The sequence below is a fragment of the Spermophilus citellus genome, assembly GCF_964194105.1.
Source record: "Spermophilus citellus genome assembly, chromosome: 14".
NCBI classification, from domain to species: domain Eukaryota; kingdom Metazoa; phylum Chordata; class Mammalia; order Rodentia; family Sciuridae; genus Spermophilus; species Spermophilus citellus.
Genome location: NC_138194.1, coordinates 31,495,967 through 31,507,676, shown reverse-complemented (window position 1 = coordinate 31,507,676; position 11,710 = coordinate 31,495,967). Strand labels below are relative to the sequence as shown.

Genomic DNA, 11,710 nt, shown 5'->3' with positions numbered 1-11,710 from the left:
CCTGGCATGCGTGGGGTGCTGGGTTCGATCCTCAGCACCACATAAAACAAAAATAAAGATGTTGTGTCTACTGAAAACTGAAAAATAAATATTAAAAAAGGAAAAAATGTATATGAACAAAGAAAATACATGAATAATTCAAGAAAAGAATAGGAAATGAAAGCTTATACATTGTCTGGAGATTTAAGAGTATATAAAAAAAACCAAAAAGAATCACCCTCATTACTAACTCCTACATACATAAGCTTTTTATATATTTTGACATATATACTATAAGTAAGCACTATTGTTTATAGCAGGAAGAAAGATGAGAAAATACACTTTTTCATATACTTAAATGCAATTAGCTAATTAAAATCTGAGGTTCGGGACCCATGTGCATTAGTAAAATTAGGGGATCTATTTGTAGGTATGAAATAAAAATTGAGCACATTTATTTAAAAACTTCTAGAAATGCAAATATTTTTATATTATTTTAAATAATAGATTTAGATCCTCTTAATTTAAAAACCTAGAGAAGAAAAAAATTACAGTTTGTGAATAATCCAGTGGTCCTTTACACATGAGGTCAGATAAAATTAATGCACATTGCATACTCTTTGGGCTAAGGAGATGACCCGGAATCCAATCAAACCTCTTTGCCATTTTCATTACATCAAATACAGAAAGACTAAAACAAAAATAAAAATACAAAAGGATTAAGATGCCTGTGGATATAGTTTTGTATTAAAAGTCACTTCTTATTTAAAGGATTCCACCCAGAGAACCCGATGTCTTAGAATATAAAGGTTTAGTGTGATTTCTAATGTCAAAGATATTTGAGATTTATATTTATAATTAGTAAAAAGAAATCTATGGAAATTTAGCACTGGCTGAACAGTTTATATAAAAGGTACTCTTAAGAAATATCAAAGTTAAGAGTTTTATGACATCATTTTTTTCTGAAAAATAATCCAAGAACACTGAAATTTACGCATGTTTGCAGACATTCTTATCTGTTTATAAAGGTTATTTGGAAATCTGTAACTTCAGTCATTTCTGCCGCCTTTGCTTGAGTGGAATATTGCATAATGGAGTTAATTTAGAGAACAAGAACAATATATAATGAAAGTGCGAGTATTCTTTCTAAGTTCAGCCAAATTAAGAGTAGCCAAAGTCAACAGCTCCTCAAAACGGGTTTATTCAGAGTCATGAGTACCATGTGATTAAAGCCTCTAATGTCTCATTACTTTCTGTAGCTTTTCAATATTAAAAAGTTGTATACTCTCAATTTGCTGTGGTTAAATTTCATTAACACCTCTTTCACATTCCTGGGATATCTGTAGTAAAATAACAGATAAATAATGTGGTATTAATTCCAAACTAAAATACCAATGTCTAAAAATGTTAAATTATTTGAAATTATTTTGAGTAGCTATTATACAGTCTAGCACTGTATTACCTACATAAAAAAAAAAGAAAAACCAAACTGTATGCAATTAGATTACATGACAAATGACCAGCATACCTTTGGTTATTTCAGAGTAATCAAATAAGAGGTACTAAACAGATTAAGGTATTTCCATTACATCTTCCTTAGAGTGGTACTCTAACTCCACGTCTAGAATAACATCACTTATCATAACTGGCATGCAAAAAATCTCAGGTATTTCACACACTGTTGGTTCTTCATGAAGACTTTCCATAATTGTTTTCACCTAATACTATCATAAAGAACTGGCAGGACACTTCATTGACAGCTGCAGATGATACTACTCTGGCAAATGAATTGAGGCTGACACTTCTAGAATTTTTTATCTTCCTCCTTTTAAAACCCAATCAAAATGTACAATGGGTCTGGGGTGTAGTCCAGTAGTAAAACACTTCTCTGGCTTCTATCCTCAGCAGCTTGCAAAAAAAAAAAAAAAAGAAAAGAAAAGAAAAGAAAAAAGTTTCATCAACTCTGTTGGCACTATTCTGAGTTTCTCATCTTAAAAACATTCTTGGGCTGGGGATGTGGCTCAAGTGGTAGCGCGCTCACCTGGCATGCATGTGGCCCAGGTTTGATCCTCAGCACCACATACAAACAAAGATGTTGTGTCCGCCAAAAAATGAAAAAAAAATAATATTGAAATTCTCTCTCTCTCTTAAAAAAAAAAAACATTCTTTCACTATCCAGAGGGTTCCATTTTTCATTTGCTGATTTATTATCAACCATTAATGCATAGTGACTCTTATGGCTTAGGGCTAAGATATTGCTTGTTGCTATAAGGATACAGAACTAGATAAAACAAAGTCCTGGTTCTCCTGGAATCACTTTCCCAGAGTTTGGCAGAATGGGAAGAGGGCAGATAGGAACAAAAGTTAAGCAAATTAACATGAAAATATCAGGTATTAATAACGATAAGGAGCAACAAAGAGAGACAAGGAATGACTTAAGATTGAAGCATCAAAGGAGGTTTCTCTTAAGAAGTTGCATTTATTAAGCTTAGCTCAGAATGACAAACTGTAATAACAACTGACATTTATCACAATATGTTGCCGGAAATGTAAAACCCTGTAGGTAGCTCTTCAGTAAATGATAAATTCAGTTATCTCTAAAATATGTACTCCTTATGAAAGTGAATCATATGCTTAACATTAAAGAATATAGTCAAACTAGTTTGAATTGCTATCTACACAATATTTCGAACACTAACATCTATGAAAATTTAGAATAAGTTTTCAAGGGTGAAAAATCCCTCCTAGTTTCAATATTATGTATTGTATAAAAGCATATATAAAACATGGTATTTGCATATAATTTTATTACATTAATAAAAATGACCATCTTATCCCACAGAATGTTGAACCTGATATAAATCTGAAAAAAGAATGAACATTTCTTTAAGATATTACTTCATCTTACTACCTTTACTCTGAAACCCAAGACCCATTTAAAAATTCCAGGCTACTGCCAGCAGGACTTCCACTTATTCTCAAATACGCTTGAAATTTTACTTTTAAGCCTGATATCTGAATATCTGCAGTACTTATTAAGTTTCTACTTTTTAATTAACGGATGTCTATAGAAAACTAAGAACTGTAGTTTTTACTATTCCTGATTATAGGATAAAAATGACAAAACCTATTAGCATTTAAAGAATCAAGCCTTTCCCCCAAAGATGAAACTGAAAAATGGGAAAGATATTAAATATAGAAGCCACAATGGACATCTTATAATTACGTTCTAAAAGGTACACTGAAAATTACACTATATAGATACACAGATCACAAACCAAAATGTCAATACAGAGATATCAAATAAAAAGTACATGCAGCACATATTTTGAATACTCTATTCTGAATAGCAGAGTGAGAAAAAGTCACTGTCTTAAATATCTTCTCGAACTGTAGGCCATTTTCACCAGTGCTATGGTGCCACTGTAGGTAGAGAAGTCATAGAAGGACAAGAAAGAGAACTGTGTGAGGAAAAATGGCACTGGTCCCACACTTTACTCTCCTACCCCTAAAACACTCCTTAATTCAATGATTTGACAACAGAAAATGTATTGTATAGCTAATTTAAGTGTGGAAACTTTAAGTTCACGAAAAGGAGATCCTTCTCTGCTCTCCAAAAATACGGACAAAGCACAATTAAATCACAGGAAATTAATCACATTTAAAATCATCTATTCAATTACTCGACCAGAACTGCAAATCAAAGAAACTGTGAAACATTTTCAAAAGCTTTCAGTGATAACATTCTTTATTGGTATACACACATTTCAAACTTTTAAATTATATATATCATGCAAAACTGTCTCACATTTGTCTAATTGTTCATTGTGATGATCTTTTTTGAGATGATTATACATTTTAAAGTTATAATGACTGTGATAGTAAAAATAATACAGGAAAATGACTCTCAGTGAAATAAAACACTGCAGCACAAGTGAAAGTATTGTTCAAACGTTCTGTCTACTTAATTCTAAGGTAAATCTACTTTGGAAGACTATTATACACAAAAATGGCAGTTATTTTTATATGTACATCTGTAGGCACTCCACGTAACTGATAAGAAATCAGAAGGAAATCTGAAATAATTTTACAAGGTTTGGTTATTTTTTTTCCTGTTTTGTTAATCCAAAACAGGGCAATGCCCTTTTATTTAAAAAGCTTATTTTTGTTAGGCCTGGTGGCATGCACCTATAATCCCACCTAATCTGGAAGCTGAGGCAGGAGAATTGCTTGAGCCCAGGAGTTTGAGGCCAGCCTCCCAACATAGTAAGACTTCTTGTCTGAGAAAAAATAAAAATTCATTTCTTGTTTCCTTAGGAAGATAATTTTGCTCTATTTAAAAGGGAGGTTTTTTTTCCCCCTGATAGTATTTTTGAATTGGAACTCTTATTATTTATGTTATTTTTAATAAGTGGAAAGGAACATGGCTTCCTATTGTGGCAGAGAAACTTAGGAAGAATCTTCTTCCTCTATGTGACACTGAGAAGAATTCTCTGAAGGGACAGATTCAATACATTGACCCTGCAATAGTTCTAGTAGTACTCCCAAGATTAAAACCTCTACCTAGCTCACTCCTTGAAATAACCGTGATCTCAGGGAAAGGTGACTCTCAAATCTCTCAGAAACACATTCAAGTCAACTGGCAGTGCATAGACACCTGAAAGTGGAATGCTTTTTGGTAGCAGGTAACAAATACCAAAAAAGGTAGAAATGGCTTTAGAATTAAGCAGTGGGTAGCGGCTGAAAGAATTCTGAGGAACACGACAGTAAGAGCTTCATTTGTCTTAAACAGATCGTTCATAGAAATCTGAAAGTTAATGCAAAGGAGGGCTTGAAGGAAGTTAAGGGGCTTGGTAGTGATTTAGGTATTCTCTAGGGTGAATAGCTAAATTGATTGAGAATAGATTATTAGAAGAAATAATATATGAACTGTAAACTTAAACATTTAGTTATTTCCAAGCAGATCAGAAGATCTGATCTGCTTTCTTCCAGCTGATTGTAATCCAATGTAAAAGTAGACAGATAAACACAAGGAATCTAGGCCTGGATGACTTAGGAAATTCTCAGCCTACCCCACTGGCAAGACACTAAAATTTAGCGAGTCGTTGTCAGGAAAGCCTGCTCTACAGAAATATAAGGGTGTGGCTATATAACATTTTGCTGATACCCCAGAAAAATCAAGAGGTGAGTATTCTATCACACAGAAGGCTCTCTGAAGATATTAAGGGTGTGACTCACAGATCTCAATTATTTCAGGAAAAGCTAAAAACAGAGATGAAACTATTTAGGAAGATGTGTGGAGGAGTCTCCTATCTAATGGAGCTCCACAACATATGCAGGAGGCCCACAAGTTTTTGACAATATTATACCATCAGAAAGTCTGCCATCTTAATCTGAAAGGTATAGAATATGACATTAAAAAAGGAACAAACAAGGTGATAAAACTATTCAGCTGCTACCATGTCCTACTTTTGAGAAAAGGAAAGATGATGAGATGGAGTCACAAGCCTAGAGGACTGAGCTATGAGTCATACATTAATCCTAGGCCATGAAACCTAATAGAGTGTGTCTGGCTGGATTTGTAAACTGTTGGCTCCAGCGGCTCCTTTCTTCACTCCATTGCCTATTTTCTGAATAGGAGTTTAACTTTATTCTACAGCTGTTTTGCCATTACAATTCAGAGCAGATAATTTCTAGGTTCAAAGGTGGGAAGGAATTATGACCAAGGAATCACACCCAGATCATCTCTTATATTTAACTTAGAGAATTTAAATGAAACTTGGGTTTTGAGCTGGTGAAACTCAGGTAATATTGTAGATTCTTGAGTTGATGTTTTAACAGGCTGAAAATTTTGAGCACCTCTGGATGGGGAGAATTTACATGGAATGGATGCGAATCTTTGAGAGAGGCATAAGACTAACTTGTCTCCTCCATGTTCATGTCTTAATCCCCAAACCTGTGAACATGTAACCTTAAATGGTAAAGGCGACTTTGTAGATATGATTACTATGGTTCTTAAGCTGGGGGAGATTATCCCAAATTATCTGGTTGATCCAGTCTAATCGCACAAGTCTTTAAAACCAGAGAAGTGTTACAGGCTATTGTCAAGAGAGATGCAATGGTGCCGGTTTTTAAAATGGCAGAAGGGGCCACAAGCCAAGGAATGCAGGTGGACTCTTGAAGCTGGAAGGCTAAGCAAATGACTTGCCTCTAGAGTCCCCTCAAAGGAATGCAGCCCTGCCAGCACCTTCATTCTGACACAGGAAGGCCATGCTCAACATTTATCTATAGAATTAAAAGATACCACATCTGTTACTTTAAACTATAAGTTCTATAATTTGTTATGGCAGCAATATGAAACTAACCAGAAGTGATGATCAAAGGTGAAGTGGCATCTGGGAAAAAGAAAAGCTTTGTCCTCATTCCTAATGTAACTTTCCCCATTTGGGAAGTACCTGGCTTCAGCAGAAATGGCAAATATTTATGGGGTTAATTCTTTAGATTCAGTCTTATCTGACTAAAGTTATATTCCTGTATTTATAGAGTAGTTTTTTTTTTTTTTCTGGAGTAGAATACATTCTGGATTGAGCACTTAACAATAGTATTTAGTTGATCCCCTAGAAATGTCTGTTGAATGAATAAATGAACATGATCAAGTCAGGCTCTGGGAGAGATTATAATTACTTGATTTTAAAGTGCTTCTTACTATATCTTCTCAAGAACCAATGACTTACAAAATACAAGGAAAAATCATATTTTGTAATACTAAATCAGTTAACTAAAGGAATGTGTAAAACCTTAATAGGAGAAATAATTATATAATCAAACAATTTCAAAATCAGAATACAGATACTTTCAGTATATATTAAAGAGAAATTTCAACTTATTTATCAAAAGAATTTTTAATGACTGTTGGTCACTGCTGCATCAGGAAAATTCAGTGTGAATTTCATCAATGAGTTTATCAAAAAGGGGTTTTGCTCATTTTCTCTGCAAACAAATGTTGCTACATTAACACTGGGCATGTAACAAACAGGTTTGCCTAGGAATTTAAAAACTATCAACAGAAGCTAGCCCTGCAACAAACTCAAGATCTACCCATAGTCCAAATTCATCTAAAGGCTGGAAGATAGAAAAACAATAAAACCAAAACTTATTTGTAGAAATAATAAAAAAATTTGGTTGTCTTTATGCTGGGAGTAGTTTTCTTATTAATATGGCACATTAACTATTCCTATATGCTATTGCATAGACAGCAGCAATATTATTTTAGTTGCTGGAGTATCACAGTGTTAAGAATATCTGCTTCTTGTAATGTCAGGCTTTCATCTGTCAGCACTTTATTTGGAAATGAAGTCACCAGAATGAAGTCAAGAGTTGCAAATTCAGGACGGGACTGTATAATAAAGTTCCGAACATCCAGTATCCTAAAGAAATAAGACAAAAATAATTTGTTATAGAAAATGCATATTTTCATGCAAGCTATTAGCTACAATCATAAAATCATAATACAAAATTACATAATTCCAACTGTGATTTAAACATGCTTTGGGCTGGGGCTTGGGCTCAGTGGCAGAGTGCTTGTCTAGCATGTGTGTGGCACTGGGTTCGATCCTTAGCACCGTGTACAAAAATAAGCAAATAAAATAAAGGCATGCTATACATCTACAATTACAATAAATAAATAAATATGCTGTAACTTTCTTAAAATAATTTCAATGGAAGAATTCATCTTAGTTCTTCAAAGTGAAATACGAATATTAACTTTGGAGTGTACCTAACATTTACTGTAAAATAGAAACAATCTTTAGACAACTTATTAAAAAAAGTTATTAACAATATTATTATATTTAAAGTATAGGCCATAGTTTTTTTAGGATATAGAATATATTAGCAGCATATGACTCAGAAAAAGGTAAGTTGGACTGGCATATGGAAGGGTGAGTCTAAAACTATGCAAAGTGTTAAGTTGTAGAAATAATTCTAAAAATCACTTTTACACATGCACAGTAACTCAACTAAAATTATAAATGTATTCTTTACAGTCTTTTTCGATGAACAAATAAAGTAAAAATAAATATTAAAGGGACATTTAAAATTGTTTATCTGAAGTATTATAGTTAATGACACATAAACTTATATTAAATTACATCTGATTCTACTTCATATGGTTTTAGCAACAATGCAAAACTATAGCTCTTAGTTTTTGTATGATAGCTGAATTAACATTAATATTTGGATGGTTTACAGGGATTATCATCTATTTCATTTCTTATGCACAGCTATTATCTTATTATTATTTTTTTTTGTACTGAGGATTAAACCCACTGGTGCTCTACCACTAAGCTACAACCCCAGTTCATTTTGAGTCAGGGTCTTGCCAGTTACTGAGGATCTCACTAAGTTGCTGCAGGTGGCTTACTGTGTCAGCCTCCTAGGACCGTGGAATTACAGGTATGTGCCACCATGCCCAGCAGGTTTTATCCTTTCAAATATTTCTTTCTGACAAAAATTTACTTTGAAAGTGAAGCTACAGAATGTCATATTATGTATTACTCAAGTTGTATACAGTGTTACTTAGTTTAGTAACAGCAAACTAGACACTTGGCTGGTAAAGCAGCTTACCTGTGTGTACTATTGAATCTTTGTACCAGACGACTCCCATCTGCTAACCTGATTTGAATTTTTGTAGTTGGCACTGAATCATCAATAAGAACAACTGCATTAAGTATTGACTTATCCTCTTCTTCTGGGGAGGAAGGTGTACTGACTATCTCAGGTGTAAGGCTAAGAAAGAAGAATTTAAGAATTAGAACACAACTGAATATACTAGACATGACCAACTAAAGACAGTAAACACTTAGATCTATAGCTGATTCTAAAGTTATCCCTCATATAACTTTTGGACAAAGAAGAATATGATTTTATTTTAGTTTCCTCCATTTCTTTCAATCTCTTTTGTTATATTAAAATTCTTTGGGGGCTGGGGATGTGGCTCAAGCGGTAGCGCGCTCGCCTGGCATGCTTGTGGCCCGGGTTCGATCCTCAGCATCACATACAAACAAAGATGTTGTGTCCACTGAAAACTAAGAAAAATAAATAAATATTTTTAAAAAATTCTCTCTCTCTCTCTCTTAAAAAAAATTCTTTGGGATCCTATGATGCTCATTTATTTATCTAATCTCTCAAAAACCTAAGTTTGCATTCTTTATCTCTGTGATATTTCAACAGTTTAGTTAGAAACCAAAGCAAATTTGAGTTGATGTCAAAGAATGACAGATAAACTTTATTTCAAATCTCAGCTGTTAATTATGTAAAACTGAGTAAGTCAATTTCTTTGAATTTAGTTCTATCCTTTATAAAATGGGGGAGGGGAAGATAATACTGTTACGAAGGCATGTTACCCCAGTAAGTCCTTAATATGCCATGTAGAAGACAATGTCTCAGGTGGCAGCTATTATTGCACATACTAACAGCATCAAACAATATTGTTTGGCTAGTATTATTTAAAAATATCTGATTTCAGTAGTTACTGCTTTGCAAAAATGAAAAAAAACCCAAGTATTAAGAAAGAATGTATTTTTGTTCATGGTGATACATTTATAATGAAGTTTCTTCGAACATTGCTTTCTAATGCTAACAAGATGATCGGTCATTATAAATTAAAAGCTTATGTCAAAATAGAGTGATCTTTTGGTTATAATTAGAACAAATGGAGCCAAATTCTTTGTCAAAAAATAAAATCAATATTCTCTCATTTTGGGGGATTCTTTCAGTGTTAACATTTATTCTAAAATATTGAGATTTAGATGGATTCTTTTTTTTTAACCATACGATTTATTTTCATTTTTTTAGTCATATGTGACAGAATGTACTTTGACATATAATACATACATGGAATGTACATACATCAATCATATTGTCTGTTCTATTCTGCTGCCCTTCCTATCCCCCCGACTCCTCCCCTCCTCTCCCATCCTTTCTCTCCATCCAATCTAATGTGACACACTTTTTTTTCTTTTTCTCATCACAACATCATATATGTATTCTGTATAACAATGAGATTCTCCTTCCATCTTCCGTGCAACTCCCCTTCTTCCTCTTTTTCCCTCCCACCTCTCTTCCCTATTTAGTGGTAGTCTTCTTTTCATGCTCTTCCTCCCTATCCCATTTTGAGTCAGCCCCCTTATATCAGAGAAGACATTCGGCATTTGTTTTTTAGGGATTGGCTAACTTCACTTAGCATAATCTGCTCTAATGCCATCCATTTGCCTACAAATGCCATGATCTTGTTATTTTTTAGTGCTGACTAATATTCCATTGTATATAAATGCCACATTTTTAATCCATTCATCTACTGAAGGGCATTAGATGGATTCTATATGAGTTAATTTCTTATATGAAAGTTCTATAACATTTGAGCTTTAGAGCAAAATCAAACCAAACTTATCATACCTCTTTCTCTTATTCAGAAAGTTTCTCATAATATACAGTAAGGTAGTCAACTCACATCTGCTTTCTTTAGCTAACACTTTCCCAGCAACTTCCTCACACAGATTTTAGAAACTGAGACTATATATGGCACACACAAAAAAGAAGAAAATAACAATTTATAATAAATGACCAGACATTAAGAAATTTTTTTCCCTCAAGTTTGGAATTGAGGACTTAAGTAGTTGCATGACCAAGCTGGTTTATTGTACCAATAGTCCAGTGTCCTTTACCCAAAGCAGAGGAAAGAAAATCAAAGAGAAGATACAGAAGGCTAAGGACCTTCTCTACCTCACCAATAATCAGCTACATACATTATTATTATTAACACCATCTACCACCATCATCAACATCACATTATTTCCTTTAAATCATGCTGTGATGCAATGCTGCATAATGGTTAACAGCATAGATCCTGAAGTCAGATTACTTGGTTATAATTTGCCACTGATAAGGTGTGTGACCTTGGGCAGGTCACTAACCCTCACTGTGCCCGAGTTTCCTTGTTGGTAAAAGAGACAAGAGCACTATTGTTGTAAAGATTAAATTCATTAGGATACAAAGGCATTTCAATGATCTTAGGAAGTTTTTACTACTTGAAGGTGAGCTCTGAACATTAAAATTCTTATCCTAAGGACAACTCTGGAAAGAAAAGCTAGCCCCATTAACCCTATTGATAAATGAGGAATGTTTTGGGCTCACTTCCATGATATAAAACTGCCTCAGATTGATACTTCTGTAATCTAATGTTTTGTGTTTAGGAAATTCCGATCAGACAAGCTTCTTCTAAAACATGAAAGTACAGAATGGGGAAACCAGGTAGGGAAAGAACGATCATGTGTTTCTTTTTAAAATGTGTGTATGTCAAAATGAAATTATGTGAACAACATTTGAAACAGACATGGATGAACTTTCAAGATCATATAGGCCCCCATATCATTTTATCAGAAAGGATTGAGTCATAGATCAAAAGACATGCTCAGAATCAGAGATAAACAGTGGATGAGATGAAGATATGGTTTAAATAAACCATTTTAGAAAATTAAATTTACTACTGAGATTTCAAAGTCACGCTTATTTGCTACTTAAAACTTTCTGTTTGTCATTCAATTGATAAAACCATAGTAATATTTTTACATAATGGTTTAATGTTTTAAGCTTTACATTAAAAAAATTTTTTTAAAGAAAGTGAAGTTAACTGGTGAAACAACATTTCTAAGCAAATAAGAGGAAAGGATAT

General features: G+C 33.5%; 1 protein-coding gene across 1 annotated transcript in view; it reads right to left on the bottom strand.

The window, feature by feature from the left end:
- Positions 1-2,471: 2,471 nt before the first annotated feature.
- Positions 2,472-11,710, bottom strand: part of UBXN2B (UBX domain protein 2B) — a 43,401-nt gene continuing 34,162 nt past the window's right edge. The window contains exons 7-8 of the mRNA XM_081265589.1: positions 8,605-8,766; positions 2,472-7,406 (exon numbers count right to left, since the gene is read on the bottom strand). Coding sequence (XP_081121715.1) covers positions 7,244-7,406; positions 8,605-8,766 — 325 coding nt within the window. The 3' untranslated portion in view covers positions 2,472-7,243. The remainder of the gene's footprint in view (positions 7,407-8,604; positions 8,767-11,710) is intronic.